This window comes from Amblyraja radiata, chromosome 8, assembly GCF_010909765.2.
Source record: "Amblyraja radiata isolate CabotCenter1 chromosome 8, sAmbRad1.1.pri, whole genome shotgun sequence".
NCBI classification, from domain to species: domain Eukaryota; kingdom Metazoa; phylum Chordata; class Chondrichthyes; order Rajiformes; family Rajidae; genus Amblyraja; species Amblyraja radiata.
Genome location: NC_045963.1, coordinates 30,634,096 through 30,655,219, shown reverse-complemented (window position 1 = coordinate 30,655,219; position 21,124 = coordinate 30,634,096). Strand labels below are relative to the sequence as shown.

Here is a 21,124-nt window from a genome sequence, read left to right as displayed (position 1 = left end):
GTGTAGATTTCTCTCCCTCAGATCACCTGATCTTTATTATGGTACTTTTAATAATGAACTTTAACAGTGAGACTATCTTCTTGAGTATGTATATTATAGCATCACTATTTTCTAGTCGATGGCTAGATTTGCACGAATGAGAATTTTGCGGTGCAATGCACCCTGTAATTGTGAGCCAATCACAACTAGGTCAATGCAGGGCTGCCAACTCTCACGCATTGAGCGTGAGATTCACGCATTTCGACAAATTCTCACGCTCTCATGCTGATCACAAATTTCTCACGCTCTGTCGTGAGACATTCTGTGATCAACGAGAATTTCAAAATCACATGGGCCGCGGGTGTTGGAGAGCCGGTGCTGAGGGAGGGATGGAAGCAGAAGCAGCGGCGGGGGCAGATGCGGATGGGGAGCCGGGGCTGGCGAGTGTTTGCCGGGCTGGCGAGTCGCTCGCTGCAGCTCCGGCCATGGAGCAGCCTCAGTGCAAGAGTCCCGGGCCGTCGGAGGCGTCGGAAGCGTTGCGCCGCTGCCTATCGGCAGTCTCTGTGCCGAATTTTCCCTGGTGACCGGCACGGATCAGGCTGCGGCTCGGTGCATCCTGGAGGACAACCCATGGCGGCTGGAAGTAGGTAACAAGCACTGGGTAGAAATGGTGGAAGATAGTGGCCTTCAAATGGGGGTGGTTGGAGAAAGCATCCTGCTTGCCTCTAGATTTCACTTACTGTAACTGCAGGAACAATGTACCGATGTTGGGGGAGTCATAGTTTAAGAATAAAGGGTAGGCCAGTTAGGACTGAGATGAGGACAAACTTTCTTCACCCAGAGAGTTGTGAATCTGTGGAATTCTCTGCCACAGAAGGCAGTGGAGGCCAATTCACTGGATGTTTTCAAGAGAGAGTTGCATTTAGCTCTTGAGGTTTACGAAATCAAGGGATATGGGGAATTTTTTTTCGCTCCATAGATGCTGCTGCACCCGCTGAGTTTCTCCAGCATTTTTGTGTACCTTCGATCTTCCAGCATCTGCAGTTCCTTCTTGAACACTGATTTTAGATGAACAGCCATGATCATATTGAATGGCAGTGCTGGCTCGAAGGGCCGAATGGCCTATTCCTGCACCTATTTTCTATGTTTCTATGCTTGAGTAAATGGCAATAAAACTCGACCACTTGATTTTGAAGCATTCATGCATGGTGGAGGTATAATGTAGTCATAGAGTGAAAACATAGTGTGAAAACAGGCCCTTCGGCGCAACTTGCCCACACCCGCCAACATGTCCCAGCTACACTACCTGCTTTTGTTCCATATCCCTCCAAACCTGTCCAAACCACTCGCCACTTCTTCCCATCTCCCCCCATGTCTGCCTTCCGCAAAGACCGCTCCCTCCGCAACTCCCTTGTCAATTCTTCCCTTCCATCCCGTACCACCCCCTCCCCAGGCACTTTCCGTTGCAACCGCAAGATGTGCAACACCTGTCCCTTTACCTCCCCCCTCGACTCCATTCAAGGACCCAAGCAGTCGTTCCAGGTGCGACAGAGGTTCAACTGTATCTCCTCCAACCTCATCCACTGCATCCGCTGCTCTAGATGTCAGCTGATCTACATCGGTGAGACTAAGCGGAGGTTAGGCGATCGTTTCGCCGAACACCTCCGCTCCGTCCGCAAGAACCGGTGGCTCAGCACTTCAACTCCCCCTCCCACTCCCCGTCCGACCTCTCGGTCCTGGGTCTCCTCCATGGCCAGAGTGAGCGACACCGGAAATTGGAGGAACAGCGCCTCATATTCACTTGGGGAGTCTGCATCCTGCATCTCCTCCCATCCCTCAGTCCCCGGGCTCCTCCTCCTTTTTCCTTCCTTCTCCCCGCCACCCCCTATCAGTCTGAAGAAGGGTTTCGGCCTGAAACGTTGCCTATTTCCTTCGCTCCATAGATACTGTTGCACCCGCTGAGTTTCTCCAGCATTTTTGTGTACCTGTCCTATCCTTGTATCAGTCTAACTGTTTCTTAAATGTTGGGATAGTCCCTGCCTCAACTACCTCCTCTGGCAGCTTGTTCCATACACCCACCACCCTTTGTGTGGAAAAAGTTACCCCTTAAAAAGTAACCTCTCAAAAGTACTTCAAACAAAAAACATTGAAATCATACTTCTACAATGCACGAAAACATGACTTTAATACATCAAATTTCAAGAAGTCCTTACTGTGGGAGGAGGACACCCCCTTCCCACACCCTCCCCCCCACTCAGTTGCTCCACTCCCTCGCCATGAAACCCCAAGGCGAGTGATCAGTGATCGCTCATCTCCCCCCCCCCCCCCCCCCCCCACTTTCAAAAATGCTCCGTGGTCCCTGGTTCAGACAGAGAGCGCTGCTTAATGTGAGCGGGGAACTGAGGCCAGTTGTCCGTGATATCTGGATCCCAATGCTCAGCACTTCGTGTTTCCGAGTTGGCTAACGTTATTGTCATTTGCCACTCAACTATTATGTTTGTTTACCTTACTGACTATTTCTCACTGACCCCCCCCCCCCCCCCCCCCAAATTCCTTTGACATTTTGAATAGAAATGTCCCCAATCTCGTTGTTTTATTAATTGAACATGTAGATGAACATCCTCAAGGAGTGTAATCAGATGGAAACTGATTCAGTTGCGATGTTTATGAGCTTGTTCAAAGAAGGGGCATATTTTAAAGGAGTGACAGAGATACTTGCAGGGGAATGTGTGAGGAGGTTATTATTTGTCTTTAGTTTTAGCTTGAACCAGGACATCTGAAGATTCAAAGTTTAATACAGTAATTGTGCTGAAACCGACTCGTAATGAATATCATCCATTCCGGAGTTTTTATTTTTCTGATGCCATTTAAACTTCACTTGGATTTCAATCACTTCAATGTAAAAGTAATTGGGAATGGGGAGCATTGGAATAAAAATTTGCCCTCGGTACATATTAATTGTAATATAATAATGTATGCATGTTGGTAGGTGCAATCAAAACAAAGATCTTTTTATCATTGTTGTGTTATGAATATCATAGAAAATATTATGTACTCTCAAGATCACATTTAATAGAATAATATTGCTTAAATATATAGTTATTGGACTTTGCATTTCGGAAATGTCCCAGCTGAGAGGAAGACAGCAAAATACTGAAAATATTGGGGGTGAAAATGACTTCAGGACAGTTTGTTAGGAAAATGAAGGAAATGGTAACAGAATACTTATACAGCTGAGTGAGTATAATTTAATGGACGAGAAATTGTGTTCAACCAATTGATGACTTATTTGACAAAGTAACTAGCACCTTAGATAACAAGGAAGCCAATGGATGTAGCAAATTATGTTATACATAATTTGGTCTGTGAAGTGCCCCGTAAAAGATTACCGCATTAGATAAGCACCTGTGGACTTGAACGTTATAGGTTAAGCCCAGGGGGTCAGATATGGGGCTTTATGTGTGGGCCAGATATATTGTCAGTGCAGAGGGGCTAGGAGCAAGGCCAAGTGTGCATCCAGAGTCAAAGTCTGGAATAGTACTAGTGCAGTTAAATCTGGGACCAGGGAGTGTTCAGCACTGGGTACCTAAGCAGGTAAGCAGCTATGATCAGGGTAGAACAGGGGGCCAGGTGTAAGGCTGGACTCAGGTTCAGGAATGAGAGAAGGTATGCAACTGGAGTCAGGGTCAGGAGTAGTTCCAGGTGTGCAGTGAGACCCAGGTTGGTCAACATGGGCCAAATGTTTAATTATAATCTGATTTCCAGACATGAATATACTAAGATCATTCATGTGCTGCACCTGTTGATCAGAGCCTGGCTCTACTGTGGGATGTAATTAGGAATGTAATTTAGCCTAACCTTATTCATAGCTAATCCAATTTAAAACATAAATATTGCATTCAAGTGTAAATTAAAAGATTGCTACAGTATGCACCAGATTGCACAATTTCAAGCTGAAAAATGCAAAAGTCCGTACATCGGGCTTGGTCTCTCACAATTTCTCACTCTCAACTCTCACCCAATGTTGGCAGCCCTGTCAATGGGAGTAGGGATCTTCACACCCGTCAAAGTATTATTTATGTGTAGGAAGGATGTGCAGATGCTGGTTTAAACCGAAGATAGACACAAAAAGCAGGAGTAACGCAACGAGTCAGACAGCATCTCTGGAGAAAAGGAATAGGAACGAGTACTACTTGCATTGTGTGTAAACAAAGCAACATTTGTTGAGCAAAAGTTTTATTTAATATAACCGTGATGAATAACATATTAGCTAAGAACAAGACGGGGTGAAAAGGAGTGGCTATATACACTGGGCAAAGATGTAATGGGTAAAGGGTGAGAACTGTTACCAGTAACAACAGCTTAAAGGGCCTGTCCCACTTTCACGACATAAAGGGACTGTCCAACTTACGTGTCCTTGGCACGCAAATTATGCGACCTCGTATTCGCTTTGGGCACACGGGCATTGTATGGCCGCGCGGGGCCGGTCCCACTGAGAAGCACGGAGGGGTATGTAGTTGTGCGCGACATCGCGCAGGGCTCCGAAATTTTTGTAGCAAACGAAATCTTCGCGCGCCAACGGCCTGTCGCGGAACTAACGGCCAAAGTGGGACAGGCCCAAGACCCTGGCGCGACGCAACGTCTCACCTCTAACACCAGCAGAAGCAGGCAAACGATCGCCGAGCTCCGCCTCGGGCTCACGGCCGTTGCGGTCCGGATCCGCCCCCACTTCTACTCCCAGAGCGGGGCCATGAAAATTGAAGATAGACACAAAATTCTGGAGTAACTCGGTGGGACCGGCAGCATCTCTGGAGAGAAGGAATGGATGACGTTTCGGGTTAAGACCCTTCTTTCAGACTGAAGAAGAGTCTCGACATTTAACTAGCCAGTAAAGAATAGAAATGTATTTCATGCTCCAACACTAAGAAAGCACAGCATTAATGTTTGGAAAAGCTTTAGATAATATTAAACTGGTATTAAGTGAGGAGAATGCAAAGCAGAAGCTTAATTTGGCAATACATCACAATACAAGCGTGTGGTTTTATTTCTGACTTTGTATGGTTTAAATGGTGTGATGCATCTCTAAAGGCTGTGCTAATTGTTTCGGACTTGTTTATTCACAATGTTGAAGATGGGAGCATATTGTTTATGCAAGCTGCAATGAATTGTGGCATTTCCACAATACATAAATGCCTGCTTCCATGCTTTGGAGAAAATAATTGTTTACAGAAAGCCATCTTACTGGAGAAAGAAATAAGAGTGCAAAACCATTGGAGTCCTCATGCTGATTATAATGCACCATACTCTGATCTAAGGACCTGGCTCCTTTTTCCATAGATGATACTTGACTGATTGAATTCTTCCAGCATTTTCTGTTTTTGTTCCAGATTCCAGCATCTGCAGTTTTATTTGTTTTCCAAAGACATGGATTATTAATTCAGAGGTATGACCTTGAATTTTGCTAGGGAGGCTGGGGAATTTAAACTTCAATTTATGAAATTAAATCTGAAATTGAAAGCTAATATAAGTAGTATTGAACATGACAATGACACATTCTAGTAAAAACCCATCTGGTTCACGCATATGTCTGGGAAGGAAACTACCAATCTTATGTTCTGTTTTAAATGTGATTTCACATCCACCAGAGTGGTTGATAATTAATTGCTCTCTGAACTGGCAGAGCGACAATTCTGTAGAAGGGCATTTTGAGATGGCAAATGGATGTTAAACCAAGATAGATACAAAATGCTGGAGTAATTTGGTTGTTCAGGCAGCATCTCTGGAGAAAGGAATAGGTGACGTTTTGGATCATGACCCTCCTTGAGACTCCTGCTCTCCGGCTATGCCTACTTTGAAGATGTTAGCCCAGCCTGAACATCATCACCCCCCCCCCTCCCCCACCACCACCATTTTCTGCAAAAGAAAATTTAATCTTCCATATGGAGTTTAAGAAAATAGATTGTGTTTAAAACTAGAGGTAATTTTTCTTATTGTGAGGATATACAGTATCTGCATCAGCAGGATTGACTACTCTCAGGCTGTCACCAGTAACTGGAAATCAAGGAAATGGCCAGGGCTGTCAAGAATAACTCATCTTTAGTTTTATTCTTCCACAGGCTTCCATGTACCACATGCCCTTGACGATACAGCCAAGGGCAAGGATATTAAATTACATTCATCATTGTTGTGCTTCACTGTACTTGTAACATTTCTGACAACGGAAATTGATGTATCAAAATTGACTTCCTCAAGTCAAAACACACATATTTTCTCAATTCTCCAGTTCTGATGTCGTCATTTACCTGAAACATTAATGGGCCTGTCCCACTTAAGCGATTTTTTTCGGCGACTGTCATAGTTGAAGCAGGTCGCCGATAAACCGGTGACTGGACCCCCCCTACGACAATGTCTACAACAATGTCAAGCTACCGACAACCGGCGACACATTAGGACGTCCTCCTTGGACCACACCTACGACAACCTACGTCCACCCGCGACAAGCTACGACAATGTACGACAATTCAGTCACCGGTACCTGTCGCCGTTTGCCGTAGGTTGACGTAGGTAGTCGCCGGTAGTCGCCAATGGAATTCACCGAAGTCAGCACGGGCGACAACCTACATCATCCTGGTGACAACCCACAACAGCACCTTCGTCAGGAGAAGTCAAGCTACGACAAGCCCACGGTCGCCGACTGTCACCGAAACGTTTTGAACATTTCAAAATCCAGCGATGACCAGAAAAACGCTACAATTCTTTGGGCGACTGAGGAGACTACTCACGACCATACAGGCGACACCCCGGCGACCAGTGGCGACAGCCTAGTCGCCTAAAAAATCGCCTAAGTGGGACGGGCATAAATTTACTTTCTTCTCCATAGTGTTTACCCGACCTGCAGTGTATTTCCAGCACTTCCTGTTTTTATTTTTTACAATGTAACTTTTTTTTGTGTACATTTTTTTGAACTCCCACACTACACTTTTATAAAATTCGCTGTGAATCAAAGATCGATTTATTACAGGAGAAGGAAAATGTATCTGGAAAATGAAAAATAAGATATGGGGTGGCCAAAAGTCTAGGTTGGCTGTGGAATGGTTATTTATGGATGGGAAGGATTTGGAGGAGACATATGGGGCGAAAGGCCTGTTTCCATACTGTATCACTCTATTACTCTATTTGGCAGTTCTTCATTGTCACAGTATAAATGCTGGAGTTTCCTCCCCAATGGCACTGTAGGAGTACATTCACCAGAAGGATCATAACAGTTCAAGAATGTGGCTCACACTGGCTTCTCAAGGGCATTTGGTGGATCAGCAATAAATTCTGGCATTGGCAGTGTCATCCTGAAAATGACTGAAAAAAAACATGGTAAGCTATTTTCACAGAGTATCTCCAGGGATATTGTGATAATTTATTTCAGATAATCGGACAATTTAGTGGAGTTGGCTGGGGCACACATTTTGTTCAGGACACTGGTGACAACTCACCTCCTCTTCAAAATAATACCATTGCATCTTCAACACCCATCCCAGAAACCAAACAAGACAAGTTTAATCTCTCATCTGAAAGATGACCCCTTAGACAGGACAACAGTCTCATAGCCAGTGTGGAGATTTGGAGTCCAATCATTAATTGTACTCCAAATGGTGATTTTGACATTGTCTAGACTATGCCAGAACAAGGCAATGAAAAATAAATTTACACTCTGTCCAAAGTATTTTGCACATAAAGCTCCTCTTGAAATAGTCACCCTTATTAGGACATAAACCATTGTTTTCTTATGGCATAGCTGACTGTGGCATAGCTGACGGTGAGATTCCATCCCACACTACAGTTGTTTACACACACATGTACATTCACTGTCTTAGTCATATTTAAATAAATAGTACAGGAAGATAAAGCTGTTGCATAATTCGGATATCACCAAGCTTGCAGGTTTGTTGAAATTAATAAATAAGTAGTTTTACTTTACTGAAAAAAAATAAAAAATTCCAGTATTTCAATGATCTTTAATTGGAAAACCTATTCATTAGGATTGTAATTGTTTACCTTATTTCCAATTACTTCCCTTCAACAGCGCTGTGCTGCTTCCAAAAGTGTTTCACACATGCATTTATTTTTGGCTAAATTTGGTCATTATTGAATCATTGCATATTCATGATTCAAGCAATTAATTAGAGTGGTACAGTGGTGCAGTTGGTAGAGCTGTTGCCTCACAACGCCAGAGACCAGAGTTCTATCCTGACCTTGGATGCTGTCAGTGTGGAGTTTGCACATTCTCCCTGTGACTGCATGGGTTTATTTTGGGTGCTGTTTCCTCCTAGATCCCACATGTTGGTTTAGTAAGTTAATTGGTCTCTATAGTGTGTGCAAGGAGTGGATGTGAAAGTGGGATAATATGGAACTAGTGTGAATGGATGATTAATGGACAGCATGGACATGGTGGGCCAAAGAGCTTGTTTCCACGCTGTGTCAGTTTATTTGATGTTCAGGTCATTTGGAGCATTTTTCTACAATCTCCTGTTGCCTTATAATTTTTAATAACTTGAACCAATACTAAACAGACGCAGCGTGCAATGTTAATTTTTTTCTTATCCAGTATGTAAGAATCTCAAGATGAGGAACAGTGCCCAGATGTGGGAAGTAAACATGGAGTAACATATCTTGGCAATGGCAATCGTGATGAAATAACAGTTGAGAAAGATGTCTTCAAGAGAAAAATCAAACTAACAGATTAGAATAAAGTTAATTTGATGGGGATGGGAATGGAACAAGATAAGCAAGATAGGAAACATTTGTTTTAAGTGGCAAAGAGTGAAGACAATACATAGATAAAATTAAAAGACAAAGTCTGAAGGCATGTTATGGTGGATAAAACCCAGGTAAATAAATCAAGTGACATCGGCCATTGTGGGAAGGGAGGGGAAGAAATTGTTGGAGCCATGGCAGAGATATATGGATCTTTAGCCACAGAAAAGGTATGGTAAGACGAGAGGTGGCTGTGACGTGCCTTAATTTAAGAAAGGGTGCAAGGCCAAGTACAGGCCGGTGAATAGAACATTTGTGGTGGGAAGTTACTGGAGGGAATTTTGAGGTACAGGATCTACTTACATTTGGAAGGCAAAAACTGATTAGTCAGTATGCCTTTATGCATGGGAAATATTCTCCCTCGAATTTGAGCTTTTATGAAGAGGTGACCAAGAGTATTGACAAGGGTGGGGTGGCAGATATTGTCCACGTGGACTTTAGCATGCCGTGTGACAAGGTTCCACATGATAAAGAGGTCTGGAAAGTTCTTTGAAAATTAGTAAAACCTATTGTCTATGCACCATGGTTTCTTAACATTTCCTGAAACAACTTTTTGGAACTGGCTTAAAACAGATTTTTGTAGATGGTCATTTTCCTTTTTACTTCAAATGGTTTTTAAGCTTATTTGATATCTGGTCAATTTGAATTTTTGAAATACCAGTTTTTAATTTGTAAGCATTGTACACCTGAACTTTAAGTACAACCGGGCATCTAATAAAAGTCCGAAAGAGCACCAAAAAATAAATAAAACAAATTAGTAAAACAGATTAATAAGGCTGCACAAAAAGTAAATGCATAGTTGGGTTCCTTTCTTAAGGGACACGTATAAATGTTAAACCTGCATTGACACTTGGATAAATGACATTGGTATATGGTCAAGATAATGCCAATTTTGAAAGACTTGATGAGACGATACACAGAGTGAATACAACAAACTAGAGTTAAAACATCTAAGTTGGGGACTTCAATTGGAACTTATTTCTCAAAGAATTATTAGAATGTCTTATCACATGGAGGAGCGGATGCAGCCATAACATCGACTCATTTAAGGGACAACAAAATGATGCTGAGAAGAATGGGATATATGATTAGATAAAGTAGAGCTCGGAGCCAAATGGCCTGTGGTGCAGGAGAGGTTGGTTGTACCTTGATACTGTGAAATAAAATTTAAGTATGTAAGGCTGTTTAAAAAATATATATATCTCAAGCCAACCATAAGTTTGTTAAGGAAAAATTGTACTTTGTTACTCAAAGTTTATTGTCACTTATTATAGCCATTTTGAAACTTTCTGAATATTTGGGAGTATCGGGTGTTTGCATAGGTCAGCTTTCAATAAACTTATTTCTGAAGCAGTTAACATTCTCAGAAGAGGAATTAATTTAAAGACCAGTATTATTGGGAAGGAAATAACTGACTTGAGTGACAGAAATAAAGCAATGAGTTGCATTAAGTACAGTGCTAACAGACCATGTTGAAATTTGGTCCATCAACCTTTTGTTTTGTTCTAGATTGTAGCTGGTGGCTGGCGTTTAACGGTGTGTAAATGAAACAATCTGCTCTTTGTCATTTGTCTCTAATAGACTGTTGGGAAAGGCTCACTGTGGTGTGTAGACCCGCAGTACAGGCCCAACCTCATCCAGGCTCTAATGAAGACTCCATATTATTCAACAATGCAAATCTTCTGCACACCACCAGCCTCTCCTCCAAGGTATGTATCAGTTCTCTCAACCTACTTGAGGTTTTTATAACCTACACGGCTATGACAATAATTCTATCTTTTTTAACGTAATCATTATAACTCCTCATTAAACTTATAAAGATGTAACTGAAATACACTGTGAATCCATACAGACATGACCAATCTCTAGGTTCTCCAGAATGTGATACTTTATTTGTGTCATATGATGTGTCATTAGTGGTTATTACTGATCCAAAGCCTGATACTTTTCTATGGGCTGTTAAAATCATTTTGCCAAGTGTGGAAGAGTGGGGTTTGCAGATTAACAAATATCAACAACAACTGTGATGAGGGTGAGGGGAGGCACTTGTTTCTGGAGTGTAATAAAGTAGCCTCATTTATGCAACTTGAATGTGCTCTGAAGTGATTAGCTGCCACAGCTTCAAAGTAAACTGGGATATTAGTGTTGATATAATAATGTACATTCACATCGTTTAGTTATTGTTGAAAAAGTAATAAGGAATCAATGTAGTGGTCAATTCCACTTCGTCATGATACAAAGATAATAATAAATAAGCCAGTTGTAATGTTACTATGGGAACTAATCATATGAGTGACAAACTGGTGTATTTTTACTCTTATCGGAAAGATGGACCTAGTAGGACGTCAGTGATTGCAATTTATAAATGTAGAAGTTTTGCAGTATTTTATTTCCATTAAGAAGCATGGGCCTTTGTCATTTAAAACCTAGAACTATTTATCATCAACACCCGCCATTCCTTTTGATCTGCTGTTTGATGTGCACTGTACTAGGAATGCGGCAGTTAGATGTGGTAGTAATGTCATTGTTCTTCTGCTGCACAAGGGCATTTTCACCAATGACAGGGATTCACTTGAAGATGCCATAGACTCTTGCTTCATGTTTCCTCACCTCACCCTCATAGGTAGTTGCTTAACAGTTTTTAGGGCAACAGATATTCAATTCAGAAGGAATCGTCTCCACTTTGATTGCAAGTGGAACTCATTCTAACTCCCACTGTGCTTGATCACTGTCAAGCACCAGCACCACGTCCCATGTCCCCATCAGAGGTTTCCTTATACACCTTTTGCTCTCCAGACACTGACCTACATTATTGTTGCTTTCTCTGTTGATCTGGATTCTCAGAATCCCCTCCAATACCTTACCCACCACTGACTTCTATAGTTCCCAGGCTTTTCCTTGTGATCTTTCTTAAACAGAGGCACAACATTAGCCACTTTCCAATTTCCTAGTACCTCAACCATGACTATCAATGACACACATATCTCTGCCAGGCCCCCTGCAATTTCTTCTCTTGCCTTCCACAATTACCAGTAGTTACCACTCACTTAGCCACAATATCCCTCGCCTCTGAACTCTCGTGTCAAGCTAATTATTTGGCCACATCTCTGAATCCCTTTAACACCTCAAGATCTTTCTGATGACTTGTTTGGTTCGTACAAATTTTCTACTTTCTCCTTGCACCCTAGAATTTATTGCTCCTCTCAAAGCATTTTACAAGACACATTATATGGAAACGAGTGAGCCTGAACTCCCACAATATGCAGATGTTACCCACTTGCCACCAAGTAGGCATGTAAAGAAAACCTTGCAGATACCCAGCTGTGTTCGAAGCGTATCCATGTTGTTGGTACAATTCCAGACAGCAGCATTAGTGTTGATCAAAAACTGGATCAAAAATCTGATCATTGGGTTTGAGTTCCCACTGACAATATAAAATATGAGACCACATTGAATCCCTTTTAGATGAGGACATGAAGGTATTATTGATGAAATGGGACAACGTGGACTTGTTATGCTGTTGTGCAGCTCAGTCTGTATGTGCATAAGCTACATTATAAATTCTTGCCCTGGAGGGACCTGAGAAACCTCTTTGGTTGAATTTATCATTATCAATTGGTATCAGAGCTCAATATCGAACTTTAACAAACATATTTTCTGCTGTTATTTTTTCAAGCAATATGGAAGAATAATGGATGTCAGTGGGTGACCTTGCATTTATAATACTTGGGGTATGTTTACAGAAAAGCTAAGCTCACTTTTGAGCAGCTAAAATAAAAGCATGAGCAAGTCAATTGGACTTTGCAGTTCAGAGAATTACACCAAACCCAGCTATGTCCATTTCTGTACAATAGAAGCAAATGTTCTTTTTAAAAACTGTTCTTATTTGATTCCAGTTTAATATCAGGATGACCTGGTGCTTTGATCATAAGGCCAGCATGTTACAGTGCATTCAGAAAGTATTCAGACCCCTTGACCTTTTCCACATTTTGTTACGTTACAGCCTTATTTTAAAATGGATTAAATTCTTTTTTTTTAATCATCAATCTACACATAATTGCCCAGAATGAAGATGCGAAAACAGGTGTTTAGAAATGTTTGCAAAGTAATTAAAAAGAAATAACTGAAATATCACATTTACATAAGTATTCCGACCTTTTGCTATGACTGAAAATTGAGCTTAGGTTCATCCTATTTCCATTGATTATCCTTGAGATGTTTCTACAACTTGATTGGAGTCCACCAGTGGTAAATTAAATTGATTGGACACGATTTGGAAAGGCACACACCTGTCTATATAAGGTCCCACAGTTGACGGAGCAAAAACCAAGCCATGAAGACGAAGGAATTGTCCATAGACCTCTGAGACAGGATTGTGTCGAGACACAGATGTGGTGAACGGTATAAAACAATTTATGCAGCATTGCAGGACCCAAAGAGCACAGTGGCCTCCTTCAATCTTAAATGGAAGAACTTGGGAACCACCAGGACTCTTCATAAACCTGGCCGCCCGGCCAAACTGAGCAATCGGGTGAGAAGGACCGTGGTCAGGGAGGTGACCAAGAACCCGATGGTCATCCTGACAAAGCTCCAGAGTTCCTCTGTGGAGATGGGAGAACCTTCCAGAAGGACAACTATATCTGCAGCACTCCACCAATCAGGCCTTTATGGTAGAGTGGCCAGACTGAAGCCACTCCTCAGTAAAAGGCACATGACAGCCCGCTTGGAGTTTGCCAAAAGGCATGAGAAACAAGATTCTCTAGTCTGATGAAACAAAGATTGAACTCTTTGGCCTGAATGCCAAGCGGTACGTCTGGAGGAAACCAGGCACTGCTCATCACATGGTCAATACCATACCTACGGTGAAGCATGGTGGTGGCAGCATCATGCTGTGCATTTAAGAGGGAGTTAGTTGTGGCCCTTGTGGCTAAAGGGATCAGGGGGTATGGAGAGAAGGCAGGTACAGGATACTGAGTTGGATGATCAGCCATGATCATATTGAATGGCAGTGCAGGCTCGAAGGGCCGAATGGCCTTCCTCCTGCACCTATTTTCTATGTTTCTATGTGGGGATGTTTTTCAGTGGCAGGAACTGGGAGACTAGTCAGGATCGAGGGAAAGATGAACCGAGCAAAGTACAGAGAGATCTTTGATGGATACCTGCCCCAGAGCGTTCTGGATCTCAGACTGGGGCGGAGGTTCACCTTCCAACAGGACAACTACCCAAAGCACACAGCCAAGACAACGCAGGAGTGACTTTGTAACAAGTCTGTGAATGTCCTTGAGGGGCCCAGCCAGAGCCCGGACTTGAACCCGATCGAACATCTCTGGAGGAACCTGAAAATAGCTGTTTATTTCAGCTCCCCATACATTTCAGAGCTTGAGAGGATCTGCAGAGAAGAATGGGAGAAATTACCCAAATACAGGTGTGCCAAGCTTGTAGCATCATACCCAAGAAGTCTTGAGGCTGTAATCACTGCCAAAGGTGCCTCAACAAAGTGCTGAGGGTCTGAATACTTATGTAAATGTGATATTTCAGTTATTTATTTTTAATTACTTTGCAAAAATTGCTAAACACCTGTTTTTGCTTTTTTATTATGAGGTATTGTGTGTAGATTGATGATAAAATAAATGAATTTAATCCATTTTAGAATAAGGCTGTAATGTAACAAAATGTGGAAAAGTGAAGTGGTCTGAATACTTTCTGAATGCACTGATAAGGTATTCCTCATTTTGAGCAACATAATATTCAAGAATATTCAGACGGAAGAAGGGTCTCGACCCAAAACGTCGCCCATTCCTTCTCTCCAAGAATTTGTGTTTAAACAGCCTTTGTTAATAAGACTATGGAAGAAGTGATGGCTGGATACTTTTTTACAACCCAACCTGTTTGACAAGTTTAATTTTTGGTCACACTGTTTACTAAATTGCATATTAAGTCATGAAATTGCTCACTGCGGAATGAAAGTTTTTATTTTTTAAGCACAGTAGACATAGGCTGCTTGTTTGTTAATATCAAATGTGCAAATAATTGGATTTGTCCAAATCACCTGACAAATTTTTTTACCTAGCTTCATAGATAAGGAATAGCACTTGTGAAACAATATTAAAGTGGGTCAGCATCTTTAGCAAATGGCAATTATTTCAAATGTGTAATTGTATTTCTTGTAGTGCATCACCACCTCCTCACCACCTCACATCAACGTCGCCACAGCTCCGAGACAGCCTACAGAAAAGTGAGTTCAGTTTTCTTTTCTTAAGTGTATTTATCTAGAAATTGTGAATACATGGATAAACTGAAATTGTATAAACTCAATAACTTATTAATTTCTTGACAATTACACCTTTACTTGTGAAAAACAGTCAGACTAAAATATGGCCACTTTTATTTTTGAAACAATAAAAATCCTGCTTTTTCTCCCCTCTCCCATTGGGCTGAAAATACAATGCCAATCAGTAAGCTTAACACCATCCAGGACAAAACAGCCCAGTTGAATGAGACTATCTACTGTAAATATGTTTTTCCTTTATCACTGCTGTGTTGTGGCTGCAATGCCTGCCATCTACCAAATGCACTGCAGTTACTCGCTCAAGCTACTCGCAGCCTCTAGTATTAGGAAATTAATGGGAATAACATAATCTCCATATTCCCCTTTAAGATGCACATCATCCCGAATTGGAAAGATAATATGGAACATAGAAAAGGACAGCACTGGAACATGCCTTTTCGACTGCAATATCTGTGCCGAAAAGTCTCTTAAATACCACTGTTATATCTGCCTCAACCACCTCCCCCCTCAAGGCATTCATCACTGCATATATTTAAAAAAACATGCCCCACATGTCGCCTTTAAACTTTGCCCCTCTCATCTTAAAACTATGTCCTCTAGTATTTGATATTTCTATCCAGGGGGAAAAAACACCCCATCTATGTCTTATAATTTTATATGCTTCTACCATGTCTCCCCATATGGCATTCCAAAGAAAACAATCCAAGTCTGCACCCTTTTCAAAGCCTACACATCCTTCCTGTAATGGGGCAGCCAGAACTGCACCAATACTCCAAATTGTCATTCACGTTGTCATTGCGTCTAAATCAATTAACATCTTACTCAGCTGCATTCTACATAATGACTCAAAAATATGGCTTGCCACCATTTCTCAAGGCGATTCGCGATGGATAATAAATGCTGGTCTTGCCAGTAACACCCACATCGCAGAAAATTTATAAATAAAAGTACTTAACCCTGCAGTAGAGCGGAGACATTAGCCAGCATTACAAGTTTAAAAAAAAAAATATCCAGCCATTTTTGTTTGAATAGTACCAATACGGGATAAGGAAGAGTCAGGTCAGGCTTTGATTACCCATACTGGCGCAGTAATTAACATGAATGTCATTTAAAGGATGCCTTGGATGGTTGTATGTATCCTCCAGGGAAAATAAATCTAATTTACAGCAGCATGTTTGAATTCCGTTCCCCAATTTAATCAATGGCCAACCAATGTTTGTTGCTGCTACTTTCTGCTTTACCAGTTCCACCTAGATGTACTTTCTAGCATCCAATTGCTCTTCAGTTCTTTGTTTAAATGTCTGTTTTTCATGTGCATCTTACTGGTGCTATTGTTGACGTGAGAATCAACATACGAAGACCAGAAACTAAGAGCGCTGGAGTAGCTCTGGACTGTGGGTCTGGCAGCATCACAGGAGTATATGGATGTTGCCTGAACCACTGAGCTACTCCAACACTCAATCATCTTTTGTAAACCAGCATCTGCAGTTCCTTGTTTCTACAGTATACCAAGACCAAATTAATTGTACCACACACACATGCACAAACACATGGAATTTCCAATTAATTTCCAATTCCTAGTCCCATCCACCTCTACCAACCCTTTCTTTATCCTAGAACACTACAGCCAATTGTTGCAACCCGACTTTTCTCCAGCTGCGATCAGTCAGGTCATTGTGGAATGGAATCATACTTTCGACATTCAATGCTGAAGATTTATCTTCAACTAATCCAAGGAAGAAAATTATTTAAGCCTTTTAAGTTAGTTAACATCAATATCTTGCCTGTTTTACAAATGGTATTGCAATTCCAGAGGTGGGAACTGTTATAGTTAATTGATCATGAGAATTGTCCAGCTAAAACTTGGCATGTGCATAGATGTGATATCAGGAGAATAAAGGAGGTGCATTTTTTAATCTGTATTGATCTGAAATTAGCTGGAGTGGTACTTGTTTTCAGAAATTACCAGAGACTGGGTCAAAAACAGAGAATTCCTATTCTGTCCCAGATTTTGTTTTGGATTTTTACTGCAAGGAACCTGGAGTCTTTATTCTTTTTTTATTGCTGGCAGTGCTGCTGCTGTTGTGTCTAGAATTTCCATGCCTATGCTTGTAACTATGACTACCAAACCCTAACACTATAATTGGCTGTTGGCAGCTGATTTAAAATCTGGCCAGTTATAATAGGTTGTTCATAATTTATATCAATACACTCTCTGGAGAATTGAACTCTTAAGTTATTGACTGACTAGTGAAGAGACAATGATTGCTGTTTTTCTTTGGTCAGTTTTGTATGCCTCTGCGAGGCTAGATTAGCTATGTAATTTATGATTAATCTAAATTAATTTGTTTACAATTAAAATATGTTCATAGGTTCTGATATTGATGCTGCCACTGCTATGATGTTGCTGAATTCTTCTCCAGAACAAAGACTTCCTCAGTGTAAGTTGCTTTTTATATTTCCCTGTTCCATCAATAAGTTGGTTTAATAAGCCTATAGTATCTATTTCTGGGGTCAGATTGAGGACATTAATTAAAAAATGTACAAAATTGGCTGATCATCACTAAATTGGCTAATTATCACATGGCAACTATTTCAAAAGGTTTTCCTTGTACTCCATCTCCAAAGCTACTGAATTCAAGAGAAGTTTATAATGTACAACTGCCAGACACGACTGTATAAACTCTCTTAACGAACTAAAACCTTGCATGTCCCACAATTTAAAATATTTACCTATCTTACTTGTAAAAGATGCAACAAGAACGATCTCAACTATTTATTTTTGAATAATCAGCTCTGCATATTTCTCCTGATGATACTTCCCACTTTCTTAGTGACAATTTCAAATTTATCCAACACTAGACCAAGTGCGGACCCATTGGGCCCATTCCCCCAACGCAATATTCCACCACTCACCCATAGCCCCCAATGGCGCAAGCCCGGCTGACGTTTTTAAAGTTTAAAATAGCAATAACGTAAAATATAAGATCAATGTCAACGCATCTCACTCTCCCTCTTCAGTCCCCTATTCCCCTCCTCCATTACCCTCCCTCTCCCCACCCTCCACCAACCTACCTCTGCTTCATCCCCTCCCCTCCTCTCTCTTCCCCCTCCCATCCTCCATTACCTCACCTTCCCTCTTGCTACCCCTATCCTCCCCCATTCCCCCTCATCCCCAGCACTCCCTCCCCCTCCTCTTCACCCTCCCTCTTCTTTCCCCTCCCCACCTCCCCTCCCCCACTCCCCCCTTCACCTCTCCCTTCCTCTTCTTTCCCCTACCCTCAGTTACTCCCTCCCTTCATAACCCCTCTCCCCTCCCTACCCCCTTCCTCTCCCTCTACCCCCCGGGCCAAGCGGCCTGGAGCCACGGGAGGGGGAGGGAGAGGCCGAGGCTGCGGCCTAGTCCTTGCCTCGGGTCCCGCTCCTCTCCCTCCCCGGGCCTGGAGCAGCAGCCCCTGCACTGGCTCGAACCCCAGCCCAGGGCCCGGAGCCGCGCTCAGGGCCCAGTCCGTGTCTACAGCCCCGGGGCTCGGCTCCTGCCAGGCCTCTTCACCTTTCCCCTCTCCCCCACTCCCTCCCTCCCTCTCCTTTCCCCTACCCTCAGTCGCTCCCTCCCTCCATAACTCCTCTCCCTCCCTAGCCCCCTCCTCTCCCTCTATCCCCCACTCCTCACCTCCCCACACAATGAAAATCGTGATTTTTTTTTTTTTAAATGAAAGCTTCCCCCTATTCCACCCACCCCCCCAAATGAAAATTGCGATTTTTTCTTTAAAATAACGTAAACACAATGTTAGCTGTTCATGAAAACGGAAGAATTTGAGTAAAACAGAGTTTTTTTTAAAAACATGATTTTTTTAAAATGCAAATGAGATTCGGGATCCCATTGTGACGTCGAACATTGCTGACAGGCAGGGCAAGTGGAAAAGTGGTTTGAAAAGTGTTTTTTGTAAAGTTTAAAATGTCAATGACTTGTAAAATATAACATCAATCCGAACGATACTTGTTTCATTTACATCCCAGGACAATGGTGAGCAAGGTGGGCCAAAAATTGTAACACAACATTTGGTCTCTCATTTTACTAAGAAATTCATTAAAAGATGAAATGCACATGCATTCAGGAATTTTGTGAGATGACAAAGCTACCAATTTTTCTGGCCTTGTACATTTGTTTGAGATATCAGTAAAGATTTATAAATGTTTTTATTAACTTAAATAATCAGCAACCTAAACGCTAGGCATTCAGGTCCAAGTCTAGATGGTGATTATTGGCTTCATAAATCTTTAAATAATTGGTGGAGGGATTAGAGCGCACTTGAATCTTTTTTTGCTGGTTCGGAGTCTGGCACTCAAAGCCTGAAACCATGGATTCTGCATTTCCCATGATCACATATGAAAAATTATTTGTACATGACACATAATTTGCAGAAATTCAAATTAGCCATTTTTTTAATGGGGCAACGATGTGCATTCTTAATATTAATGGCAAAACATATATTGTCTTTCTGGGTGATTTTGGCGAGGGGGGGGTGGGATTCCACTTTATAGAGATTGAAGATTAACTTAAGAAATTTGACAAAACTAAGACTCAACAAATACATTTATTTCTGGTATTTTCTGGTATTGTCCTGCAACACTAAAGATTGGAAAATGTAAATAATATACTAAGAACTGTTCTCCCATTTTTGTGATATTAACTTGTATATTCCAACAATAAACCCCTCTATCACACTTAAAATAACTTAATTACAATGTTTAGCTACACTGTTTCTTCCGATCAGCTTCTGTAAGTACTGATCAATTATTTCACTTTTATTTTGACAGGTAATTCATCCCAGCAACACAGTCCAGTGCTAAGCAGAAAACGTAGTCACAAACGTGCATTTTCAAAGCATGCCCCAATCACAGTGAAAATGCCCGAAACCACAATCAGAACAAGGTAAACCAATGTTTAGTTTTGTGTTACACAGTGACTGAATTTCAATAATTAAGTGTGAACATAATAGATATTTACTGTGCTTGGAGAATTATTTCAGTGAAATCACCTTTGAGAAACAGACACACCAAGCAAGAGGGTCTTTGATCTCAGCACTAGTCCGCGGGTATTTAGCTGAGCTCAGCCAGGTCCGCAGCAGCCACATGTGACATAGGCATTTAAAGAGGAGTATAATCTGTAAAATGGGCTGTAGAATATCCTTTATCCTATTTAAGATAGTGAATTTCTTCATAGAGTAAATTAGAAATTAGGTTATAACCTATTTTGGGTTTTATTCCTAAATTTGTGGTAAGAATACTATCAAAGAGTTTTTAATTTTACTGTTTACAAATTTCATTCAAGATAGTGGTAAATTTTTGGCCAAGGTCACACATCCCTTTTCTCCCGAAACATAAAGATTAAAAGGAGGGTGTTAGAAATTTAGAAAGGGGCAGGAATAGTATTTGAGGTTTCATATATTATACCTACTTCTGTTTCTCAAAGTTTTTATTTATGCATTTTCCCTTCAAAAACATAAATACTCAAGAACATGAGGGATAGGAAGCAGGAATAGAGCATTTCATCCCTTGTGCTTGCTCTATTCATAGTCAGCATTGAAATGGGCCCTTTGATCCAACATGTCCATACCGATCAGGGTGCAACATCTAAGTTTGTCCCATTTGCCCATGTTTGGCCCATCTCCCTTTCAACCTCTCCTATTGATGTACCGGTTATTATAGTGTCTGCCTCCACTATAACGTCTGCAGCTCATTCCATATAACCACTACCCTCTGGTTGAAAAACGTTGCCCCTAAGATTCCTATTAAATATTTCCCCTCTCGTCCTAATGGACAAACAAGAACTTTTTGTTAGAATATGGTTTCCAATCATTGACTATTTGAAAGGGTAGATCGGTTCAGCACGGGAACCTAACTGAAACTTGAACTCAGGATTAGATGAAAAGTTATACTTTATAATTTACGAACCTATCTCCAATGATGTATTATTAGTAAATCATTCCATTCCTTTTTTTTTATCTTGACATTTGTGGGGTTTTTTCTTACTCCCTATCAATA

At 41.4% G+C, this 21,124-nt stretch overlaps 1 protein-coding gene across 2 annotated transcripts in view; it reads left to right on the top strand.

Annotated features, from left to right (window-relative positions):
- foxn2 (forkhead box N2) overlaps positions 1-21,124 on the top strand; it is a 59,816-nt gene that overhangs the window by 30,341 nt on the left and 8,351 nt on the right. For both annotated transcript variants that reach the window (XM_033025491.1, XM_033025493.1), the window contains 4 exons: positions 10,369-10,496; positions 14,958-15,022; positions 17,449-17,517; positions 19,898-20,012. In XM_033025491.1, the coding sequence (XP_032881382.1) occupies positions 10,369-10,496; positions 14,958-15,022; positions 17,449-17,517; positions 19,898-20,012 (377 nt within the window). The remainder of the gene's footprint in view (positions 1-10,368; positions 10,497-14,957; positions 15,023-17,448; positions 17,518-19,897; positions 20,013-21,124) is intronic.